Source organism: Ochlerotatus camptorhynchus, unplaced genomic scaffold (assembly GCF_037179485.1).
Source record: "Ochlerotatus camptorhynchus isolate MF236.1 unplaced genomic scaffold, CSIRO-AGI_Acam_v1.1 ptg000093l, whole genome shotgun sequence".
NCBI lineage: Eukaryota > Metazoa > Arthropoda > Insecta > Diptera > Culicidae > Ochlerotatus > Ochlerotatus camptorhynchus.
The window spans coordinates 817124-843714 of NW_027040583.1; the positions used below are offsets into that span (position 1 = coordinate 817124).

General features: G+C 38.7%; 1 protein-coding gene across 2 annotated transcripts in view; it reads right to left on the reverse strand.

Moving 5' to 3' along the window:
- LOC135698656 (uncharacterized) overlaps nucleotides 1-26591 on the reverse strand; it is a 63360-nt gene that overhangs the window by 7575 nt on the left and 29194 nt on the right. Inside the window, exons 2-4 of one of the 2 annotated variants that reach the window (XM_065218721.1) lie at nucleotides 4356-4733; nucleotides 4045-4297; nucleotides 3649-3720 (exon numbers count right to left, since the gene is read on the reverse strand). In XM_065218721.1, coding sequence (XP_065074793.1) covers nucleotides 3649-3720; nucleotides 4045-4297; nucleotides 4356-4560 — 530 coding nt within the window. In that variant the 5' untranslated portion in view covers nucleotides 4561-4733. The remainder of the gene's footprint in view (nucleotides 1-3648; nucleotides 3721-4044; nucleotides 4298-4355; nucleotides 4734-26591) is intronic. The other variant, XM_065218722.1, reaches the window with a different exon arrangement.

A 26591-nucleotide genomic window follows, 5' to 3' on the forward strand; every position in this document is an offset into this window, starting at 1 on the left:
TCTGTGATTTGTGTTCGTGCATGTACAGCTTTCGTGACGGCCATTTGTGGACTCTACAAGGAATCACCTTAATTGTTGCTGTGTAAACGCTCGGTGGTAGTAGTATAGGCACAAACGAAGTGACAGACGGAGCGGCTCGAAAACTTTGGTGACTAACTTGCTATTTCAATTTTTTTTTTTTTACTACTGGATTGTACCACATGGCAACACTACTTCTGGATTGTACTAGCATTTTCACCAAATTTGGTTTGTTTTTTTCCGTCGATCTTGTTTTCCGTGCTGAGCACCAATGCTACCGACGTGCCAGAAAGGCAGCTCCCACACCTGAACCCTACCTATCGACCCATCAACTCATGAACCGGGGACCAACGGCTTTACTTCCCATCCGAAGGAAGGCGTGATCAGATATGTTATGCCAGTGTTCACTCGGCTGTCGACAAAAGCAGGCCACTCTCGATGTGTGCTACGCGATCGTCTGTTTTCTCGGCAGCAACCATTGTGTGGTCCTCCTCATTGTTCTTCATCAGCAGTTCTTTCGGTCGATGCGTCGTCGACTTTGGAAAGCAACCGTTTCGTGATGAGTGTGTGAGTGCAGACCACGTTTTGCGTCCATTGCTGCAATGGACGCGCTCTGACCCTCGTTGGCGTACAACAATTTGCCATACAATGAAACCACTGGAAGCGGCTCCAGTTCTGATGGAGGAGGCTTTTTGGATAGCGGAAGATAAAGTGTTTATCGTGTTGTACCTTTTGACTATAGTTTTAAGATGTATTGTATAGTGACCAAGAATCCTCGGCTCTGTAAAGTTAATTCGGTTGAGCCTTATCAAATAAATTAATAAACAAAAAAAAAAAGATATGTTATGCCTCAGAACATCCCGGCGGCGCCGACTGGGATTAAACCCAGGCCTGCTGGGGTGAGAGGTAATCACGCTTACCACTACACCACCGGCGCCGTTATTTTCACCAAATGTATTAGAATGTTTTGGTTCTATCTCTTTCACTCTACTCAAAACTGAAATGCATTAAAAAAAATGACAAAATGCAGGCTTTTTGGTCCCACTAGCGTCCGATTAGGGGATAGTAAGAGATTAAAAGAATAAAGAAAAGAGATAGAGAATTTTGTTGTTTTGCTGAAAAAAAAAAGAAAAAAAAAAAAAAAAAAACACGCCGGCTTGTTGTGCAACATCAGGTTTGTTCGCTTTCATTCCGTTCCAAGGGGCAACGTCCATCGTCGTCGTACTCAAATACCTGGGAACCTCAAGAGGTGCACAGGGCCAACGTGAAAGACTTCTATTCTGGGCAGCTGCTTGACCTGGGCCCAGGTCAAATTCCTATCAAACGCTTGCCTACAGACTTCGTTTCTATTGCAATCGGCTTCTGATGACATTTACATCTGAGATCCATTTGTGAGGCCACCAGCCACAAGTAATATACCGCAGGCAGCGGTTGATGAGACCTGCAGCTTTTGAGTGTTCTCCACTGGTGCTGCACAGATTCCACGTTTTAATCGAAGTTTCGAATTTTGGTACGTTGACCAATCTGATTTGATCTCCGCTTTTGTGTAAATGTCATATTATCACCGACCTTATTACCATCACCTTAGTGTGTGACATCAGGTGTACGCTCCTCTGTGTTTTCGTTACCAATGCAGTTAATTTGACACGTTTGTTGCATTCCCTTATGTCTCAATATTATTCTTGCTGAACCACCGGCAAACCCACTATCCAGAGGCAGCGAACCACCTTAACACCTGAAATTATACAAAAACAAATTAAACATTAGTACCAAACCCCCCCCCCCCCCCCCTTCCTCGATTGCAACAGCTCCAAGCCATGCAACAGGATCATTTCGTGCCCCATGACAACTTGATCCAGTTGCTTCCAGGTTCATTATTTTGGCGCCAGCCGGGAGAGACTTGGTCCTGTACCAAATGCTTTCCTTGTCTCCATTCCGCTCAGCTACTCGCAATTGATTGTGATATTAGTGGGCGGAATATTACAATGTGAGACAATTCAATGCAGACGTCTTCCAAATTTGGCCGATCGTCAGGCAATCAGTGGGTTACCACCTGGCACCTCTTAGCAAGCACTATGCTACGAAGCGGACCGGAAGTTTTAATGAACAACCTCCCTCAACTTAACTTTAACTTAACTTTACATTAAACATTAACATCGGGAACTGTCTGCGAACCTAGAGGATCATAATTCTTATAGAATTTGTAATTATTTTTCAAAATTGATCCGCTGGAGGAATCTGGCTGAGTAAAAATTGATGCGTTGCATCAGTAAGGATGCTTAAAACATGGCTGACCTCGCAATTAGCCGCCGCGAAAAAAATCACAAAAAAAAATTGCTAAGTTCCATCCGCCATTTGGTAGCCCGGCGGATGAAATTACTATAATGGAGCGGTCCGCATCCCGTACGAAGGGTGAACAATCAGTTTTCAAGCGCCCAATGTCAAATGACGTCACTTTTTCGCCGGCAATTCGTGTGGGACGATCTATATTCTATGATCACTCTAATTTCAATGCTTTGCCCATTGAGTGTTGATTAATGACTTTTAGGATTGTATCTGAAAAATCCATATTTGGCCAACTAAGAGATGAACTAGCCTTCGGCTAAAAATCTCTTTAATAAAGAAGAAAAACATATTTGGCCAACGCCCATCATTACCGAATTACCTGTTTTATAAAAACCACCCCTAGTGCTCACTAACCGTTTTTTGTAGATATGATTATAACACCCCCATGCTCAACTTGCCCCGTACCTCCCCGTATATCTAAAATATGATACCGTTGTCTGAAAACTGTATTTTTAAAGGACCAAATCAGCTAATTCTACACTTTTCATTATCAGATTATAAACGAAAAGTATTATATTGAAGTATAGAAGCCCCAAATTTTAAATTTTGTGCAATCACCAAAAAATATGTACAATACTTAAGGTGCTCATTATAATTCGGCCAGGTATTGGGCGTTTACACCAAAATTTTAACTGATAACGGGATTTTCCTACCAGACAAGTGGTCGACAAGGTGTTTGAGCGAAAGTTTGTGTCTGCAATGCTTGATATTCGGCACCCTCCGCACAATATGACAAAATATATATGAGAGTTAACACTCGTCGTAAATGAATTATTTAGGACAGCAATTACATTTCTACCATTCTACTTTCCAATGGGTTTTGGCATAACAAACATTAAACCTGATATCTGCGGAATGTATTAAGATATAGGCCATCTCAAATTTTGAACAGCAAAAGTATTATGAAAATCCGTTGGAGTCCTAGAAAGTTTTGCATAAAATGTCAAAAAGCCGTGGATCACCTGTGGCAGGAAAAAGTTGAGTAACCAGAAAACGCTAAAGTTAATCATGAACAAATAATTTTTCGCGACTTAACGTATAGGTACAACGAGAAAAAACATTTGTAAAATACAAAAATAGAAAGTTTAAGTATACACCGTTTTCATGCTAAAATTAAGGGGAAAAAAACAACTAAAGTCTTAAGCAAAAGAAGAATATCCAGTAGAGAAGATTGTTTTCTGAAACACTTTTCCTTATCCAAATACGAATTCAAACAGCAAACTGAATATCAAACTTCAAACGATAAGAGCGCAAACAAAGTCAGTGCTAATCTTAATCATTTACCCTGTCAACTGTATCGAATCCAATTGTTCCAAATTTAATTTCTTCGGTTTGCCAAATTTGTCCTTTTGCAAGCTTTACAGAAATATTTACACAGAATTGATATAATAAGTGTTATACTTGACGCAGTGGAATGTAGCTTTGTGTTGAAAAAAAAAAACAAACAAATGAGTTGAAGTCTAAACAATAGAAAAAAAAGAAGGTTAAGGTCCAACGGAAGAAAATCTAGTTCGAGAAAGAAAATTAATCTCACTTCGTTATCGATGTGATATTTACACAAAATTAAATGAGTGCTAAAATCTTGCCAATCGATTCAACGGGTCTATGGACCGAACAATGAACGTAACTGAGATCTTGAATAAAACGCATCGTATAATATAGTTATTTTGTGAAACGTACCCTCTCTCACGCAGCGAACGCAGTTGAGCATTGTTGAGCAGCCGAGGTTCACCCGTGCCATCTGCCGCAACTGCATCCAGTTCGTCGAACGGTGGTGCAATGAAAAGATCACGCAAATTGATCGGGCGTGACTTCCGATTGGTGCTGGCCGTGTTATTGTTACTAGCAACGATTGCACCTCTGCTCTCCATTCCACCTCCACCGCCATTACCTACACCTCCTCCTGGACTGATTGAAAGAGGAGTAGGCAAATCTGGAAGAGCAGTAAATTTAATTAATCAATTAAGATCAGAGGTATTTTGACTGCTTACTGATAGGGAAAGTTTTCCAATGGTAAAGAAATTGTTCCGCAACGGCCTTGATATGCTCGATCAGCTGTTCTACTTCGGGTGGTGCTCCAATAAGGTTGATTTGGAAGTGTACCGGTTCTTTCTCGGGCGGCAGCAACGTGTTTGGACGAACAAGGGCAGGTATTGAAGTACCCATAGGAAGGGTTGCCGTGTCACCAGTCTCCATCGTTACGGTCTAATTGGCAGGTGTTTGTATTACATAGCCACTGAGAAACCAATATTCGATGCGTACTATCCTGTGATGCTAGATCACATTAGTAGTCCTAATGACTTATGTTGACTAATGTGTACCTATATGTCTGCCAGCAGACGTTTGCCCTTCTCGTGCCATATGGAATGCTGCAAGATAAAAAAAAAGAAAATAGTTTGATTTAAAATACTATCAATCTTTCGAGGCGTAGTTTTCAATTACGAATAAACAATACAACTTGCTCAAAAAAATCAAATAGTAACATGTTGAATATTCACCCATGAGACGACTTTGAGCAACCTATCAGTCCGAGATTCCCCACAATCCTCTATGCATTCCAAAATCTTTAAAATTCGTTAATCCCTCTTGGAAAGTAGAATACCACTAAGCATCCACATTCACATTCAGAATGCACGATGAATTGTAAATCGCCTGTCGCTGTTTAGAAGCACGGAATGGGAAAATAAAAATAATAATAAACCATCCATATAACAGACATAGCAACGTGCAAGAGTTAGAGATGGAAGAAACCGACTAGCTCCCCCCCGTGGAGTGTTTTGAGAACACCTCCGATATTAAGCGCTTTCATCCAAAGTCCAACAACGTTGTTGCTCGCAGGAACGTTTATCGCATTCTTTTCTCAGTTCGTATCAGTGTTAGTTAGCAGATAGTTTGCATTAATTAACGGGATTATACACTTTTATTTTGCTCACGGCGACCAAGGCAAGAGGGCTGAATTTCATTTTTTGGCGACAAACGGATACGTGACCGTTTGCGATAATTATCAAGATTGAAAATAAAAAACTTTAAATACACGTATGCACCTATCCTCCATCTTATTCTTTTCTCAAATATTCCATCCCAATTAGAATATTGCACGTGCCCTCATTATAGTGTTTTGCCGTTTTTTTTCTGTCTAAAGTAGAGGTTTGTTGCATTATATTATATGGCAAGCAATCAAAGGTCAAAGGAGTTTATTTTATAATTTTATTTTTTATGGTATCAAGCTGGAGCTGCGCGATAGCTTAGATTTCAACCCATGTGAGTAAAATATGCTTCTGTCTTTCGGGAATACTACAGATGGACTAGCCTATGTTGGAGCTTGAACACTAGTTCTTGTGTATTGTTTCAAGATAGTTATGGAAAAAATATTGTGACGTTAGTGCGTATTAACGAGGCAAAAGATACATCCGAGTAGTAATCCTATTGAATCAGTATTAAATCAACTTGATAAAATAGAATAAACATATTAACGATACTTCCGCGTAGTACTCCGATTGAATAAGTAAATCTGTTTAAGTATAAAATATCTAAACTAAGTGAGTTTCGAAAACCAGGTGAGTTCCGAACGCCGCGCGAATCAGCAGAAAAAACAGCTAATTACTTAAATAGTGCCACCAAAATAAATGTGATAGCCTATGTTGGCAAGTTGATAGATTTTGGATTCCTCCTTAAATATTCGACTAATTATACTAATTCTTAAATTTCACGTTCGTACCGACTAAATTAAAACAAAATACATAAGCCCAAAACGCGTTTGACAAGCTCTATCGAATTGCGCATTACGAAAGCTTCATAGGTCGCGTTGAGCCCCGAAAACCGCGAAAAGTTCAAAATGCACTTGATATAAAAAAAAACTTAGTTACCTACTAAAGGAGTCACATACAAATTTAAATTGAATCGATAAAGGGTGTCCACGATGAAATTGCCACACACAAAATTGATTCGCAAAATTCGAGTTTTCATCCGATTGCCATCAAATTTTCAGGGATTGAGAAATAACTATTAAACTTCATTTTACCATTTTACTCGTATTTTATTTACAGTCCATACGCAAATGCCCGCACCATGGCCTTAACCCCGGTCATAAGATTCTGCACAACCTGTGAATCAACCGTGTTTTGCATGTAAACCCATACTTTCTTCAGTTCCTCGACTGTCTTCACTACCTTAGGTCGTTTAAGAAGGTGCTGCTTCATAATCGCCCAGTACTTCTCGATGGGGCGGAGCTCCGGAGTGTTGGGAGGGTTGAACATTTTCGGCACGAAATTGACCTTATTGTCCGCATACCACTTCAGCACGTCCTTGGAGTAGTGGCATGAGGCCAAATCCGGCCAGAAGATTGTTGGGACATTGTGGGCCTTCAGGAGAGGAAGCAGCCGCTTCTGGAGGTACTCTTTTATGTACACCTGTCCGTTCATCGTGTCCTGGGTCACGAAAGGTGCACTCCGCTTCCCGCACGTGCAGATGGCTTGCCAAACCAGGAATTTCTTCGCAAATTTGGACATCTTCTGAGTGCGGACATGCTCCGGAACGCTGAACTTATCCTTGGCCGTGAAAAACAGGTTGCCGGGGATCTGTTTGAAGTCGGCCTTCACATATGTTTCGTCGTCCATGATGCAGCATTCAACTTTCGTCAGCATGTTGAGGTACAACTTCCTGGCACGGGTTTTGGCGGACTTGTTCTGCTTCTCGTCGCGATTAGGGGCCTTTTGTACCTTGAACGTTCGAAGCCCAGCCTTAGTTTTGGCCTTCTGGACAAAATTTCGGCTTAGGTGCAGCTTCTTAGCCACATCCCTAACGGAGGCGTTCGGATTTCGGTTGAAGGCCCCAACTACGCGGTTGTGATTTTTGGTGTTGTACGGAATACTTTTTCCTTCACTTCTGGGCTTCCGATCGGTGGTCAACCGTTCCTCAAACCGCTTAATCACTCGCGACACCGTGGAATTCGCGATTCCCAACGTTTTAGCGATGGAACGATGCGAGAGATCCTTGTTCTCGTGATGAATGCGCAAGATTTTATCACGCACGAGCTGTTCTTTCGACTCCATTTCCGCGAGTTTTGATCACAGGACTTTGAAACTTGCAGGATGTAAATAATGCACTATGAACTAAATCCACCCAAATTTTCATTAAATTCTACCCAACGGTTAAAAAGTTAGAGCAATTTCATAGTGTGGCAATTTCATCGTGGACACCCTTTATGTGAATATAGAATCTCAGCAAGATTAACTTTGCTCCCCAAATTATTCAATTAAGAAAAAAAGACTTCTCTTGATTAGTTTGAAGAGTAAATTTTCCTTCCAAAACTAATTCAAACTATATGTGTCAAAATAACATAAGAGTGACTTGCGGCCTATCCCGCTAGTACCACACCCAAACCCAAAGTCAGTGCCTTTAGATAAGCGTGCTGCTACATGGCTATAGAATATAATATATACAGGTGTGATACTGTCACTAGCGACTAGAACGTTGGTTCTCTCAAGCCATGGTTCATCAGATACGGAAGTGCGTGTGTGTGTGTGTGTGTGTGTGTATGTCATCCTCTATCCCTCATCCAGCTGGGGGCGTTGGACAAGTAGAACTGCGAATAATTTCATCAAATCCATTGCTCCGTAATGGTGCCCTTTATGTTGTGAAGACTAGTACTTCAAAAAGGATAACTTTTGAGGCAAGACAGGGTGTCCTCAACAAGTTAAGGGAACAGGATGCACTAGGTGCCCACAACAGATACAGCAAAACATCACATAGACGCCCTTATTTACATTAACTACTCAGGGGGACGAAGGTCAAGAAGAGCCACCGCCGCCAACTAAAGCTTGAACCGGGTACCTGGGACTCCCACTATATACCCGCGGCAATGGTCAGCAGACGATGCCCTGTGCGTATTTAGTATGTAATATGTTTTATTTGGATACACAAAATGATTGAAGCCATGCATCATGTAAACCCATAATTTGCATCACCACAAATACACTTTTCAACAATCTTCAACTGGAACGTACTCACCAAATCATTACATCCGGGAGCGCATTCCCGATGCTTCCACGCATATTTTTCTCTAGTCATTTTTAAACAATTCATGGTTCATCAGAGACGGAAGGCTCACTAATCCACAACGCCTGCCCATGGGGAGGAAATTAACGGTCCAAGGAGTTTATAAACAAACAAAAAACTTTTCGACTGGACCGAAATCGAACGAACTGGTTGCATTCATTTTTCAATTTTCATAACAAATGCAGAATGGCTACTGAACTGGAAAACCGAGGAATTGAAAACAACCGGGTAAAGCCAAGAAATAACCGGAAATTTTAGTGGAACCTTGAAATAGTTGCTAATAACAGTATTTAAAATTCTACGCCCAGTTTGTCAAATATTTATCTAAGAATCTTGAATTTTCCTTAAGCTCGGAATTCATAACTTTTCCATAGTACGGGATACAAGAAAAAATTGTCCAAGATCGTAACCCCAGCAGTGAGAATCCTTACCAATTTCTATGAACCATGCACGATTGCTTTTATTGACAATAATCGTATTGAATTTTATTATGTTAGTATTAGTATGTGATGACCAAGAATGAAGGCTAACGTATGTTTGTCTGTGGTAATAAACAGCAAAAATGTAAGATTCTATTATAGATTTGCCTAAAAAGTATGCATACTTTGCGATGTTCACCGCATGAACAGATTCTGTAAAGTGGTCGTCGGAAGATTTTTAAATAATTACATTAGATTTGTTATAAGCAAATCAGCAGAGTAAGTAAGAAATCCAGACTTACAGTTGATGTTCATGCCATTTGTTGTATGAGTAACAAGCATCTCAAGAAATATATATTTTTTAAATTGCAAAACTTCATTTAAAGCATAACAAGAAAACAAAGGGCATAAATAAGTCAAAAAATTTCGCTCTATGCTAAAATAATTAAATTCCCGACCCGATTACATAAGGGCATCAGTCAATTGAATACTCTTTATTATATGTGAATTAGGGTGAGTAGAGCTTGTATGGTGCATCACAACCCCCTGTTCCTGACTGATCTTCCGACGTATATTGACGGTGCCAAATTTAAACGAATTTGGATTAGCGGGAGAATTTAAAATTTTGTGTTGGAAAATGTATGGCAAACGAAACGAACCTATTCATTTGCTTTCCAAAAATTCAAATATTGCTCAAATTTCACCAAATCTTTGTCGAAGATTGCAAATCGATTAGACTTCCGGGAAAAATATATTATTATGTTAGTTTAGACCTATTGCTCATTTGTTGCGCATACCTACAGGCATATGAGTTTGTAGGTACGTTCGGAACACTTGGTCTAAAGTGAAAGATTAATAACTTTGTGTAGAAAGATCAAATCAAGCGACAAAGTTGTTTTGAATAGTATTCTCAATCTAAGTCTGAGATTTGGTGATGTTTGATCAATATTTGGATTTTTGGTAAGCAAATTAATGGATAGTTCCATTTCCCATACATTTTCCATTTTCCCATACAAAATTTTAAAATTCTCCCGCAAATCGAGATTATCACCAAATTCACTCAAATTTTGCACAATTGTTGATCCATGTATGCCTAAAGTGCCCCGTTTATATTCTGAAAAGCAAGCCTGGACTGGAGCTTACAAGGACTGGAGCTTACAAGATTTATGAAAGCAAAAAACGCTACCTGAATTTAACGGATATACGTTGTATCCGGGGAGAATATGAACTCGTCTTATTTTGCTATGCTATCTTAAATTAGATCAGGTGATGATCGAAGTAGGCCGCACTGCGAAAATGACGTGTTATTGTTTTGCTGCGTCGTTTTCGTTCTAGTGAAAAAATTATAAATTTACAATTTTATTTTTTTAAAGTGTGTTGTTGAAAAGTGCAATAAGTGAAAATTTTTAAATTCTTATCCATTGCAAGTGGTGCCGACTGTCACTGTTACTGTAGTTACGCTCAGCTAAGTTTATTTACCTTTTCGTTCCTCTGTCCTCGATAGGAAATATCCATCTAAAACGATCATTTCAAAACTTACTAAATACGCGTCAATCAAGTATTGCACTACTGCTTGATTGAAAGTGTCAGTACATTATCAATGGTGTATATTTGCATCGATAATGTATTGGAGCGTGGCTTATCATGTGTGAAAATAGCTTCGGAATGCTTGCGTTCTTGAAATGAGCTATTGTAGCTGCGGTGTAGAGCTGTCACATTCTAACTCCCGGGTTCAAGCTTCTTGCATTCATAAGAAATGATGGCAGGCAGATTTTATCCATAATACCACTGCCAGACAGTGGGAGTTAGGCCAATGGCGAATCTTCATTCTAATCTACGATTACACATAATATTTTTTTTTTTTTTTTTTTTTTTTTTTTTTTTTTTTTTTAACTCTTTATTTGTTCCAAATTCAAAATAAATTACATTTCATTTTAACCTAGGTGCTCCAGTTACTGCAGTAACGTACCAGCCTTAATTGTTATGATATATATCTAAGTGTTTTTACATTGTTCATGTCTTGGCAATTCAGTATTTTAAACAGGTTTTTTAACCTGCATGTCAGTATAACAATTGATATCTTAAAAATAAAAACTAAAACTAAATCTTATCTAAGTATAAAGGGAATTAATCGTTGCAATTGAGGATTGCAACGATTTTTGCCTGAAATTATTAATTATTTTGTTGGACATTTGTGCTAAAGTCTCAACATTCGAAATTCTATGTACTTCGGTTGTACTGTACCAGGGAGGCAACTTCAAAATCATTTTAAGAATTTTGTTCTGAATCCTTTGAAGTGCTTTTTTCCTGGTAGTGCAGCAACTAGACCATATTGGTACAGCGTAAAGCATGGCCGGTCTAAAAACTTGTTTAAATATTAGAAGTTTATTCGTCAGGCAAAGTTTGGATTTCCTGTTTATAAGAGGATACAAACATTTAATATATTTGTTACATTTGGCTTGAATGCCCTCAATGTGATCTTTAAAAGTTAATTTTTGGTCAAGTATTAATCCAAGATTTTTCACTTGGTTTGACCAGGAAATTGGAACTCCGTTCATAGTGACTATGTGACTACTACTAGGTTTCAAAAACGAAGATCTAGGCTTATGTGGAAATATTATAAGTTGAGTTTTGGAAGCGTTGGGAGAAATCTTCCAATTTTGTAAATAAGAAGAGAAAATATCTAAACTTTTCTGAAGTCTGCTGCAAATAACACGAAGACTTCTTCCTTTAGCGGAAATGCCTGTGTCATCAGCGAACAAAGATTTGTGGCAACCCTGAGGCAAATCAGGGAGGTCCGAAGTGAAAATGTTATACAATATAGGCCCAAGAATGCTACCCTGAGGAACTCCTGCCCTAACAGGTAGTCGATTAGATTTGGAATTTTGATAATTTACTTGAAGAGTTCTGTCAGTTAAATAATTTTGAACTAATTTCATAATATAAAGTGGAAAATTAAACTTTTTCAATTTAGCAATCAAACCTTCATGCCAAACACTGTCGAATGCTTTTTCTATGTCTAGAAGAGCAACTCCAGTTGAGTGGCCTTCAGATTTGTTTGAACGAATTAAATTGTTAACTCTTAAGAGTTGATGAGTAGTTGAATGCCCATGGCGAAATCCAAACTGCTCATCTGCAAAAATTGAGTTCGTATTGATGTGAAGCATCATTCTATTCAAAATTATCTTTTCAAAAAGTTTACTTATTGAAGAAAGCAAACTTATTGGACGGTAGCTAGAAGCTTCAGCTGGATTTTTATCCGGCTTCAAAATTGGAACAACTTTTGCATTTTTCCATTTATCAGGAAAGTATGCCAAATGGAAACATCTGTTAAATAATTTTACCAAGAAAGACAAGGTACTCTCTGGGAGTTTTTTGATGAGGATATAGAAAATTCCATCATCACCTGGAGCTTTCATATTTTGAAAATTTTTAGTTATAGACCTTACTTCGTCCAAATCAGTCCCCCAGGAATCATCAAAAATATTTTCCCGAGAGAAAATATTCAGAAAATCCCGAGCAACCTGATTCTCAATAGGACTAGTAAGACCCAAACTGAAATTATGGGAACTTTCGAATTGCTTAGCAAGTTTCTGAGCTTTTTCCAAATTTGTGATCAAAATTTTACCACCTTCTTTAAGCGCTGGAATAGGCTTTTGAGGTTTTTTCAAAATTTTTGTGAGTTTCCAAAAGGGTTTGGAACTCGGGTCTAATTTAGAAATATTATTTTCAAAAGTTTTGTTCCTCAGGGCAGAGAATCGCTTTTTAATTTGTTTTTGCAAATCCCGCCAGATAACTTTCATGGCAGGATCGCGTGTTCTTTGAAATTGTCTCCTACGGACATTTTTAAGACGGATCAAGAGCTGAAGATCATCGTCTATTATAATTGAATCGAATTTAACCTCGCATTTTGGTACTGAGGCAGCTCTTGCTTCAACTATAGAAGTAGTCAGAGATTCAAGAGCATAATTAATTTCATCTTTGGTTTGCAAAGGAATGTTTGGATCGAAGTTATATTCCATAAATGTTCGATACTGCTCCCAATCAGCTCTATGGTAATTGAAAGTAGAGCTGTTGGGATTACAAATTATTTCTTGGGATATTTCAAAAGTTACTGGAAGGTGATCAGAACCGAAGTCAGCATGGGTAACCAATTGGCTACAAAGTTGACATGAATCAGTTAAGACCAAATCAATAGTGGAGGGATTTCTTGCAGAAGAAAAGCATGTTGGGCTATTTGGATATTGAATAGTGTAATAACCTGCAGAACAATCATCAAACAGAATATTACCATTGGAATTGCTTTGAGCATTATTCCATGAGCGGTGTTTTGCATTAAAATCACCAATAATGAAGAATTTAGACCTATGACGGGTAAGTTTCTGGAGGTCACCCTTGAGAAAATTCTTTTGCTGGCCTACGCATTGGAATGGCAAATAGGCAGCTATAAACGTAAGTTGTCCAAATTTTGTTTCAACAGAAACCCCCAAAGTTTCAAAAACTTTGGTTTCAAATGAAGAAAGAATTTTATGTTTGATTCGTCTATGAATAATGATGGCAACGCCACCACAGGGTCCATCAAGACGATCATTTCTATAAATCAAGTAATTTGCGTCCTTCTTAACCTTATGGGCAGGTTTAAGGAACGTTTCAGTTATAACGGCAATATGCACGTTATGAACTCTTAAAAAGTTAAATAGCTCGTCTTCATTATCTTTAAGAGATCGAGCATTCCAATTTACAATATTTAATGCTTTAAAATCCATTACTGAATTTTAAAGTCATGACAATATTATTTGCAAATTTTACTCCAGTTTGAATAGCATCAAACATGGAGTTAGATTTAAGCATATCAGAAATCATGTCAATTAATGAATTCTGTAAAAATTCCATTTTGGGGGCAGTAATGCTTCCTAAGTCAAAATTGTCAAAATTTCCATTAGAACGTTGGTTAGTATTTTGATTTCTACCCGCTGCAATAGCAGCATAGGTAGCTCCATTAACTCGCTGAACATTGTTAGCAGCGAGGGGAGTAGGTACAGATGAAACATTTGAAGCAGGGGAGATATTTGTACCTACGGGTACGAATGTAGAATTTGTTCCTCCCTGACCGTTGTTAACAGCAGAGGAATTTGTACCTGGTCGGAAACGTGGAGCGTTTCCTACCTGACGGTTAGAACGAGATTGTAGGATCGCTTTGCGAGTCTTACATTCCCAAAAATTGGATTTGTGGTTTTCACCACAATTTGAACATTTAAATTTCTTAGGATCTTCCTTCACAGGACAGTCGTCCTTTGCGTGAGAGGAATCACCACAATTCATGCATTTAGCTGGCATGTAGCAATTTTTAGTTCCGTGACCCCATCCCTGGCACTTACGGCACTGGGTGAGGTTTTGGAAATTTCCTCCAGTCTTCCTGAAGTGTTCCCACTTCACTCGGACATGGAGCATAAGGCTAGCTTTTTCTAAGGCCTTAAGGTTGTTTAGTTCACTAGACTTGAAGTGAACTAAATAAAAATCATTAGAAATCCCGTTGCGCGAATCGCCAGGACGGGATTTCATTTTCATTTTGATTACTTGGAGTGGCACAACTCCAAGTAATTTTGCCAGTTCATCTTTGATCTGATCCAGGGATTCACCACTGGGCAGTCCTTTCATGACAACCTTGAACACACGTTCAGTTTTGGTGTCGTAGGTAAAAAATTTGTGCTTCTTCTCAGTAAGATACTTGAGAAGACATTTAAATCCGTCCAAGGTTTCAGCCAATACACGGCATTCACCCCGACGTCCAATTTGTAGTGAAAACTTAACTTTCACGAAATTCAAAAGTTCCATGCGAAGAGCATGGAAATCGGTAGTGGTTATCACAATAGGGGGAATCTTTTCCTTCTTGGCATTAAGCCGAGAAAGTTTACTAGAATTTTTCTTGGATGATGGATCATTCTCATCATCCGTGAGCAAATCAAATTGATTACTCAAATTAATTTCACCAGAAGGGGGGTCAAGAGTTTGCCCCTTTCTTTTGCGTTTAGGCGCCATGGCGGCAGTAAATTTTTATCCAAATCGACTTCCAAGCAGATTACTATAAGAATCTGAAGGATCGAAGAGGAATTTTCCAAATCGATATCCAAGAAGGATTACCTCGGGTAGGGTCCAAACAAGGATCGAAGAGGAATAAGAGTTGAACAAGGTAGAAAATTTTTTACAGGTTGAGCACTGAAAAGTGCTGTTTAAATTTGTTGTAGCTTTAGGTAGTAGTAACACTTCCTTCAGCAAAAAGCAAATAGATCCGCACGGCAAGAGAGCACGATGCGGACTGTACACATAATATTAATAACCTCTTACACATGAAAACCTCGATCAGAATGAATTGTGCATATGTTTAAGATCAACAAACATTTTCAAGCGCATAGGAGCAACAGGATCGAGCTGATAACGTTTCTTAATTCCAAAATATGAAGACTGTTTTGAATAATATGTTTAGGTAATGGGCAGCAACAACGGACAGATAAACTACTTACAGCTTCTATTTATTAAATGCTCGATATAACGATTGCCAGCAACGCCGGCGGGGCGTATCCTATGGCTAACCCTCCCTACTAACAAAAATCCACCCTTCCTGTGACACTTATGAGGGGTCGTAGAGTTCTCTGCATCTCTCTTAAGTAAGTGTCGGCTTAACATTCCTCCCCTTTCCCCACCAGATGCAAGGACGTGGCCAGGACAGCTCTGGTCTGTTGGAGGGAGACACATCCTTTATCTAAGAGGTAGTAATTAATCATAAATTACTATCTAACAGCAACGGATGAAGGTGGGTCTCCTTCTTAACAGTTTGGAGCTCGTACCACCTACGACATTGTGCAACCTGGCTATGTTATGCTATCTTAAATTAGACCAGGTGTACGTTCGGGTCACGGATACAATGTATATTCGTTATAAGTCAGGTAACATAGTAGGAAATTCTTGCGTTTTCCAAACAAAGTAATTTGTATCACATTAATTTGTGGTGGACAAGGACATTATGTTGAAAGTCTCAGTTCTTCTTTTTTCGGAATGGTCTTTATGGTACCACCTCTGTTCACATAATGATAAATAGAAAGTTAATGAATGAAACCGAACTTATGCGTCAGATTCTAAAATCAATATTGTCCTTTCCGTGTCCGGAGGTAGTTATTTACATACGAAATCATAAACACTCGCTCAGAAGAGCCCGACATGCATGACCCACAGATGTATGCCGGCATTTTGCATGCATAGCGAATCAACCGACATATCATTTATTCTGAACGCATATGCCTACCTACATATAGGATACCGTAAGTTAGGGTTTCGTGTATGCATGAGGGTAATTTTGATATATGTAAAAATGTTTTTGTGTAACAATGTTAAATTGGCGTATGAAGTGGCATAAATCTAATAACAGTTCACGATAGAAATACTGAGATGCACTAATATATTATCCAGTGGCGTTCCGTAACCTCACTTTTTACCTGTGCACCAACTTTCAAAACCAGGTTTAATGCCATATTCATACTCAAATCGGTTGAAAATGCACTAATCTTCTAGTTTACTCGATATCTATCCATTGTAAGCAATATTTTGATAATTGTTTATGTGTTGAGAGTTGGTGCACTGGTAGATTGAGGTTAAGGAAACGCCACTGATATTATCAATGTATTAATATATAAGTATGTTCTAATGGTAGGATGTACTGATAGAGGGTTGAAAATTCAAAACGGTTGAAAACGAGAACTAGTAATATGTATGATACAAATATGTAACAATCCAATTTTAGAAGATCTCATCATTTCAATGCATTGAATTTCGCTTTTGATCATAACCTAAACGAACTCTGAAGACACTACTGGATTGAAAAGTTACAAAGTGACCCCCATTTACGGTAGCAAAGCGTCATCCCTCTTATTTTCCTTGAGATTTTTTGTTTCGCTGTCGGTAGGCCAACGCCACCTCAGCTAACGAGAACACATTGATGTCACTGGTTGGTAGAGGTGACAAAATGATAGCGTTTCTGACACCGGCAATGCTTTCCTGCTTGTTTCTACCTAGCACCGGAAAGCTTTCGACAAATGACCAACAATACTACATGTGGGGAACTGTTTGTTCATCCTTTTTTTTTGTTTTGCACAATGTAGGTTAAAACATGTAACTGGAACAAATAGGGAGGGATATATAAGTCACATCAAACCTACATATAATGTGTAATTTACATAAATCTGACACATTTTAATCCATTGGATTAAGCGGCGCCGGTGGTGTAGTGGTAAGCGTGATTGCTCTCACCCCAAAAGGCATGGGTTCAATCCCAGTCGGCGCCGCCGGGATTTTCTGAGGCATAAAATCTCTGATTACGTCCTCCTTTGGAAGGTTAGTAAAGCCGTTGGTCCCTGGTCCATGAGTTGTGGGTTGGTAGCATTGGTACTCAGTACGAAAAACAAATCAAAGGAAAAAAATAAATCCATTAGATTAAAAAACCAAAAACTTGGACACACAATTTTTGATTTTATCCTACAATACAATTACCGTGAAGCACTACCAGATTTAACTCCCGCAAAATTATCTTTCAAGCAAACTTTCTCAACACAAACATCTAAATCAAAGCGTAAATACTGATTTTCTAATAATCAAAAATTTACTTCAACCATTGAAATAATAAAACTTCTGCTTCTTCTTCTTCTTCTTTGCATTTCAAGCTTTTTGCTTATCGCATATAAGCTTATAGCGTGCTCTAAACTTAATGTTCTAGATGCACTTCCACAGTTATTAATTGAGAGCTTTCGATGCCGATGTCGTACTATTTATGCATTAGTATTTCTAACGTGGCAAGTACAATCATACTCTATGCCCAGGGAAGTCGAGAAATTTTCCAACCCAAAAAATTCCTAGACCGGACCGGGAAGCAAACCCAACCGCCTCCAGCATGGTCTTGCTTTGTAGGTGCGCCTTTACTGGCTACGCTAATGGAGGGCCAAGTTGTCGGCCTTAGTGCCCTTAATATTGGGCCCATACATAAATTTCGAAGAAAAGCATTTTTTTTACTATAAGTCAAAAATATCCATTTGTATTGTTCAGATGACGAAATGCTCTGAGAACAATTGAAGAACAGGAGATTTTTATCGATGGGCCTAATGTTTAGATCAATAGGCCAACATTAGAGCTATTTCCCCTAATAATGTCGATAAAGAAAAATTAAATTTTGTTTTATGCCGCAGAATAATCGCTCTAAAGATTTAACAACTTCCCAACTATGCACAGTGCTTTAAAATGGCCTTTGTGTAACCTGGAAATCAATGACTAATTGCACATAAAGTAAGGCATGTTTTCGACAGTTTACTTGATAATTGACTAGTAACATTCAATACGTCACAGTTAGGGACAGTTTTTGGGATTGATGTCGGCAGTATTTTGATCATCAAACATAACGTTGCTTGCTTAAATCCTCTGGGATATAAATCAGGTTTAATATACCGATGAAAGAAATACCAGAACAAAAGTGTGAGCTCGTACTTTTGATAAAGTGGTAGCAAACTATTCTTCAGGGCTACAAAATGGTGATTTGAAATCCTGGAAGGAGCGTGGTACCTAACTCCGGTCCTCACAAGTCCCTACCTCACGCCTCCACGTGTCATATGATTACAAACGACTACAGCGTGGCGTAGCCTGGGCAATGTTGTCAATCCGACAATAGCAAAATGAGAAGGTGCGGCGCGAACACTAGCACGATAACCGAAGCACGGCGTTAGAGGAAATACTTCGCCAACCAACGCGTCCACCACGGAGGACAGAAACCAACAGAGTAAGAAAGCAAAGAACAAGAATTGGAACTAGATGCACATGAGGATCCAGAGGAGGTGCCAAGCTGTTTTTATCCTAGGTAAAAGGTAATCTCGAAACTCGGTATTATCGTCGTCGTTGGCAGTACTATTCATATATTTTAAATTAACCATCGACCGTAGAAAATACATGAATTATCGCGTATTTTAATCATTCGTTACATACCAAAAGAGAACTTTGATAGATTTAACCGAAAGCTCTTCCACAGCAGTAATTTGTATATTTAAGATGAACCATTAACCTCGGATACTATTTGCATTTCCGTGTATTTCAGTCGTTCCTTACATACCAAGCGAAAACGTAGTAGCGTTTAGTCGCGAAACGTTATGGTTCTGAGATGTTCGATGACCATGGAGGGATCGTTTTTGCTTACTGAGCAGAAAATCATGGGTTTAATCACAAGTTCTCCATCATGGCTATTAAAATGCATGATCACTAAACAAATGAATATTTTCTTTCGATAGTCGGATATCGAGAGATTAAATGAGCAACACATTGGTTGCATCGCCAAGGAGTTTTGAACGCCTTTGGATACGGTTGTATCTAAATTTGCTCTCTGTTTTGTGCGTGCATTCTCTTTCATAGTTTTCTGCTGCATTTGCCGGATTAGCGCTGGCACTCTGCCTCCCGGACGGTTATACGTGTGTGAGTGGTGGTTTTCTCGCTTTCCGAGAAGTTTTAGAATCAAGAAAGAAAACATGATTCATCATGTTTGCAAAATTGCAAGCATCAGAAGATTTGGCGCTGCGTGGTTTTATTGTTTTTCCCGGACCAAAAATTTGTGGCATCGCGAGTGAAAATTTTAATTTCTTTTTATTTACGCGGTGATGAGCACGGCGCTGATCTATTGTTAGGTTTTTGCGATGTGCATTGCTTTTGTGCACGGAGTGTCTTGAAAAAGAAAAGTGAAGAAAAGTGATATTTGGTTGTTGTGTGGTTGGAGTGGAGAGAAAAATATGCGTGGAAGCATCAGTCCGCATCGTGCTCTCTTGCCGTGCGGATCTATTTGCTTTTTGCTGAAGGAAGTGTTACTACTACCTAAAGCTACAACAAATTTAAACAGCACTTTTCAGTGCTCAACCTGAAAACATTTTCTACCTTGTTCAACTCTTATTCCTCTTCGATCCTTGTTTGGACCCTACCCGAGGTAATCCTTCTTGGATATCGATTTGGAAAATTCCTCTTCGATCCTTCAGATTCTTATAGTAATCTGCTTGGAAGTCGATTTGGATAAAAATTTACTGCCGCCATGGCGCCTAAACGCAAAAGAAAGGGGCAAACTCTTGACCCCCCTTCTGATGAAATTAATTTGAGTAATCAATTTGATTTGCTCACGGATGATGAGAATGATCCATCATCCAAGAAAAATTCTAGTAAACTTTCCCGGCTTAATGCCAAGAAGGAAAAGATTCCCCCTATTGTGATAACCACTACCGATTTCCATGCTCTTCGCATGGAACTTTTGAATTTCGTGAAAGTTAAGTTTTCACTACAAATTGGACGTCGGGGTGAATGCCGTGTATTGGCTGAAACCTTGGACGGATTTAAATGTCTTCTCAAGTATCTTACTGAGAAGAAGCACAAATTTTTTACTTACGACACCAAAACAGAACGTGTGTTCAAGGTTGTCATGAAAGGACTGCCCAGTGGTGAATCCCTGGATCAGATCAAAGATGAACTGGCAAAATTACTTGGAGTTGTGCCACTCCAAGTAATCAAAATGAAAATGAAATCCCGTCCTGGCGATTCGCGCAACGGGATTTCTAATGATTTTTATTTAGTTCACTTCAAGTCTAGTGAACTAAACAACCTTAAGGCCTTAGAAAAAGCTAGCCTTATGCTCCATGTCCGAGTGAAGTGGGAACACTTCAGGAAGACTGGAGGAAATTTCCAAAACCTCACCCAGTGCCGTAAGTGCCAGGGATGGGGTCACGGAACTAAAAATTGCTACATGCCAGCTAAATGCATGAATTGTGGTGATCCCTCTCACGCAAAGGACGACTGTCCTGTGAAGGAAGATCCTAAGAAATTTAAATGTTCAAATTGTGGTGAAAACCACAAATCCAATTTTTGGGAATGTAAGACTCGCAAAGCGATCCTACAATCTCGTTCTAACCGTCAGGTAGGAAACGCTCCACGTTTCCGACCAGGTACAAATTCCTCTGCTGTTAACAACGGTCAGCGAGGAACAAATTCTACATTCGTACCCGTAGGTACAAATATCTCCCCTGCTTCAAATGTTTCATCTGTACCTACTCCCCTCGCTGCTAACAATGTTCAGCGAGTTAATGGAGCTACCTATGCTGCTATTGCAGCGGGTAGAAATCAAAATACTAACCAACGTTCTAACGGAAATTTTGACAATTTTGACTTAGGAAGCATTACTGCCCCCAAAATGGAATTTTTACAGAATTCATTAATTGACATGATTTCTGATATGCTTAAATCTAACTCCATGTTTGATGCTATTCAAACTGGAGTAAAATTTGCAAATAATATTGTCATGACTTTAAAATTCAGTAATGGATTTTAAAGCATTAAATATTGTAAATTGGAATGCTCGATCTCTTAAAGATAATGAAGACGAGCTATTTAACTTTTTGAGAGTTCATAACGTGCATATTGCCGTTATAACTGAAACGTTCCTTAAACCTGCACATAAGGTTAAGAAGGACGCAAATTACTTGATTTATAGAAATGATCGTCTTGATGGACCCTGTGGTGGCGTTGCCATCATTATTCATAGACGAATCAAACATAAAATTCTTTCTTCATTTGAAACCAAAGTTTTTGAAACTTTGGGGGTTTCTGTTGAAACAAAATTTGGACAACTTACGTTTATAGCTGCCTATTTGCCATTCCAATGCGTAGGCCAGCAAAAGAATTTTCTCAAGGGTGACCTACAGAAACTTACCCGTCATAGGTCTAAATTCTTCATTATTGGTGATTTTAATGCAAAACACCGCTCATGGAATAATGCTCAAAGCAATTCCAATGGTAATATTCTGTTTGATGATTGTTCTGCAGGTTATTACACTATTCAATATCCAAACAGCCCAACATGCTTTTCTTCTGCAAGAAATCCCTCCACTATTGATTTGGTCTTAACTGATTCATGTCAACTTTGTAGCCAATTGGTTACCCATGCTGACTTCGGTTCTGATCACCTTCCAGTAACTTTTGAAATATCCCAAGAAATAATTTGTAATCCCAACAGCTCTACTTTCAATTACCATAGAGCTGATTGGGAGCAGTATCGAACATTTATGGAATATAACTTCGATCCAAACATTCCTTTGCAAACCAAAGATGAAATTAATTATGCTCTTGAATCTCTGACTACTTCTATAGTTGAAGCAAGAGCTGCCTCAGTACCAAAATGCGAGGTTAAATTCGATTCAATTATAATAGACGATGATCTTCAGCTCTTGATCCGTCTTAAAAATGTCCGTAGGAGACAATATCAAAGAACACGCGATCCTGCCATGAAAGTTATCTGGCGGGATTTGCAAAAACAAATTAAAAAGCGATTCTCTGCCCTGAGGAACAAAACTTTTGAAAATAATATTTCTAAATTAGACCCGAGTTCCAAACCCTTTTGGAAACTCACAAAAATTTTGAAAAAACCTCAAAAGCCTATTCCAGCGCTTAAAGAAGGTGGTAAAATTTTGATCACAAATTTGGAAAAAGCTCAGAAACTTGCTAAGCAATTCGAGAGTTCCCATAATTTCAGTTTGGGTCTTACTAGTCCTATTGAGAATCAGGTTGCTCGGGATTTTCTGAATATTTTCTCTCGGGAAAATATTTTTGATGATTCCTGGGGGACTGATTTGGACGAAGTAAGGTCTATAACTAAAAAATTTCAAAATATGAAAGCTCCAGGTGATGATGGAATTTTCTATATCCTCATCAAAAAACTCCCAGAGAGTACCTTGTCTTTCTTGGTAAAATTATTTAACAGATGTTTCCATTTGGCATACTTTCCTGATAAATGGAAAAATGCAAAAGTTGTTCCAATTTTGAAGCCGGATAAAAATCCAGCTGAAGCTTCTAGCTACCGTCCAATAAGTTTGCTTTCTTCAATAAGTAAACTTTTTGAAAAGATAATTTTGAATAGAATGATGCTTCACATCAATACGAACTCAATTTTTGCAGATGAGCAGTTTGGATTTCGCCATGGGCATTCAACTACTCATCAACTTTTAAGAGTTACCAATTTAATTCGTTCAAACAAATTGGAAGGCCACTCAACTGGAGTTGCTCTTCTAGACATAGAAAAAGCATTCGACAGTGTTTGGCATGAAGGTTTGATTGCTAAATTGAAAAAGTTTAATTTTCCACTTTATATTATGAAATTAGTTCAAAATTATTTAACTGACAGAACTCTTCAAGTAAATTATCAAAATTCCAAATCTAATCGTCTACCTGTTAGGGCAGGAGTTCCTCAGGGTAGCATTCTTGGGCCTATATTGTATAACATTTTCACTTCGGACCTCCCTGATTTGCCTCAGGGTTGCCACAAATCTTTGTTCGCTGATGACACAGGCATTTCCGCTAAAGGAAGAAGTCTTCGTGTTATTTGCAGCAGACTGCAGAAAAGTTTAGATATTTTCTCTTCTTATTTACAAAAATGGAAGATTTCTCCCAACGCTTCCAAAACTCAACTTATAATATTTCCACATAAGCCTAGAGCTTCGTTTTTGAAACCTAGTAGTAGTCACATAGTCACTATGAACGGAGTTCCAATTTCCTGGTCAAACCAAGTGAAATATCTTGGATTAATACTTGACCAAAAATTAACTTTTAAAGATCACATTGAGGGCATTCAAGCCAAATGTAACAAATATGTAAAATGTTTGTATCCTCTTATTAACAGGAAATCCAAACTTTGCCTGACGAATAAACTTCTAATATTTAAACAAGTTTTTAGACCGGCCATGCTTTACGCTGTGCCAATATGGTCTAGTTGCTGCACTACCAGGAAAAAAGCACTTCAAAGGATTCAGAACAAAATTCTGAAAATGATTTTGAAGTTGCCTCCCTGGTACAGTACTACCGAAGTACATAGAATTTCGAATGTTGAGACTTTAGCACAAATGTCCAACAAAATAATGAATAATTTCAGGCAAAAATCGTTGCAATCCTCAATTGCAACGATTAATTCCCTTTATACTTAGATAAGATTTAGTTTTAGTTTTTAGTTTTAAGATATCAATTGTTATACTGACATGCAGGTTAAAAAACCTGTTTAAAATACTGAATTGCCACGACATGAACAATGTAAAAACACTTAGATATATATCATAACAATTAAGGCTGGTACGTTACTGCAGTAACTGGAGCACCTAGGTTAAAATGAAATGTAATTTATTTTAAATTTGGAACAAATAAAGAGTTAAAAAAAAAAAAAAAAAAAAAAAAAAAAATGCGTGGAAGCATCGGGAATGCGCTCCCGGGTGAAGTGATTTGATGAGCACGTTCCAGTTGAAGATTGTTGACAAGTGTATTTGTGGTGATGCAAATTATGGTTTAGATGACGCATGGCTTCAAACATTTTGTGTATCCAAATAAAACATATTACATACTAAATACGCACAGGGCATCGTCTGCTGACCATTGCCGCGGGTATATCGTGGGAGTCCCAGGTACCCGGTTCAAGCTTTAGTTGGCGGCGGTGGCTCTTCTTGACCTTCTATCCTCTGAGTAGTTAGTGTGAATAAGGGCGTCTATGTGATGTTTTGCTGTACCTGTTGTGGACATCTAGTGCATCCTGTTCCCTTAACTTGTTGAGGACACCCTGTCTTGCCTCAAAAGTTACCCTTTTTGAAGTACTAGTCTTCACAACATAAAGGGCACCATTACGGAGCATGAGATTTGATCAAATTATTCGCAGTTCTACTTGTCCAACGCCCCCGGCTGGGTGAGGGATAGAGGATGACACACACACACACACACACATTGGTTGCATCGCCAACTTGAGGCGAATCCTAACAGAACCCTACAACTCCGTAGTACTTATAATGGTGTCGCTAAGTCGATGGCCTCTCGTTAAGTAAGTACTACATCAACATTTCCTTCCCTATCCCTAGTTAGATTGTAATCAATCCTTACCAGCATTATTCCTTAAATTAGTCTGACTGAGAATTTCAAAAGAGTCGTGAGTGTCGCTAGTATCCAATCTACATCAAAACAACGCTAACGCTAACGCTAGTGTTAGCAAACTATTCTTCATTAATTTGTTCATTTAACGCCTATTTGCGAAAAAATGTAAGAGCATCAGTTATATGTTCAATTTGCTGGATGGGGGTGACCCTGGCGTAGTGGTTAGCAGCATCCATACCTCTCACGCCAAAGTAACGAGTTCAAATCTCACCCCCGGACAAGTCACGAATGACCCAAGAGCGTTAAAGTGACCATTAAAAAAAAAAAAACAAAAAAAAAAATTGCTGGATAAAAAGATTTTGGCCGATTTTTTCTATCTCAACAGTCGTGCCTGAACTACTTATACTCAACCCAACCAGTTAAGTGTAATACTTTAACTATTTATGATATATGTTTGCAATTTAGTTTAAGATTTTACTCTTTTGGAGTTACCAACTGTGCAGATTTTTTATTGATAGTCAAACTCAATATGTGAGGGCAATTTACAAAATGAAATGGGATAAATTGTACTTAAGGTTTTGATAAGTAAACAAATAAGACAGTGCTTACGCGGTTCAAAACTACACAATGATTGTCACGATACAGCGTATCAAATGTATGTTTTTTTTTTCCTCTGTTCGGGACTTAACACTACTGCGACCAGTAAATTGATCTATTGTAGTATATCCCGTGTCCTTAGTTTAGTGCATGAGAAATGATGAAGTATTCGATTTTTTTACAGTTGCCACTCTTGCCTTTATCGCAAGGATCCGACTCTAATTGAAAGGCCCCGCTATTTATACCCTTCGGAGTATTGCAATACCCTCCAAAGGCACGCCCCTTTGTCAGTCAAAATTGGATTCCTTAGCAACAAAATTAAGGTATGACACCGATAATGATCATGCATCAGAACCCTAGTCTTAACCACTTCAAACTAGGGAACAACGAATAGAAGATTAGGAATCACATAGATGAAGAAAACTAACTCATTTTTTTCCCTTGTTTCAAGATCATCCTCGGTAGACAAAGCCGAGTCTTGTCACTATCAACAAGGCATGAAAAGTAACAAGGACTAAGATGCGTTCCTTGGATTACTGAAAATTCTGTTCCCCTAGTTTGAAGTAGTCAAGACTAGGAATCGGTGGTAGATCTTACATCCCGTAACGTACCACGAAAAGGTGATCTACCCACGTTACGGTACTCAGAGGCGTCTCGTAACTGAAAGTTCTACCTGTTCTACCAGTTCCATTCGCGAAAGTGAAAACGCTGTGGCTGTTTGCTGAAGATGATGTTTTCTTATCTTTCACAAACGGTACAAAAATGTATATGTATGTATGTAAGGTAGCCACCATCCCTTCAAGACTTGTCTTGTATGCAGCTCCACTTAATAGCAAGATCAATTTGAGCTACCGATCTGAATTCACTATATCGCTGTATGAAGGGCCAAAAACGGAGGGGTGGACCCGTAAGCAGAGACACTTACGCGAAATCCACGGGAATTTAAGAATCTCCTTCCAACGATACGCTCCAACAAATCGAATAACACAATTCGCAATACTTATTAAGCTTCCTACTGGATGGTTTGTTAAGAAGGGCGCGTCAATCGCCCTGAAACTGTTGGAGTAGAATTCACACCATCACAATCGAATCGTTGGGATAAAGAAAATGATAGTGTTTATTCCCTCCTAGACTCCGGCTGTCAATCATACCATCTCCAGTTTCAGTTTGAATGATACCCTGATGCTCCCTCCCAACCCA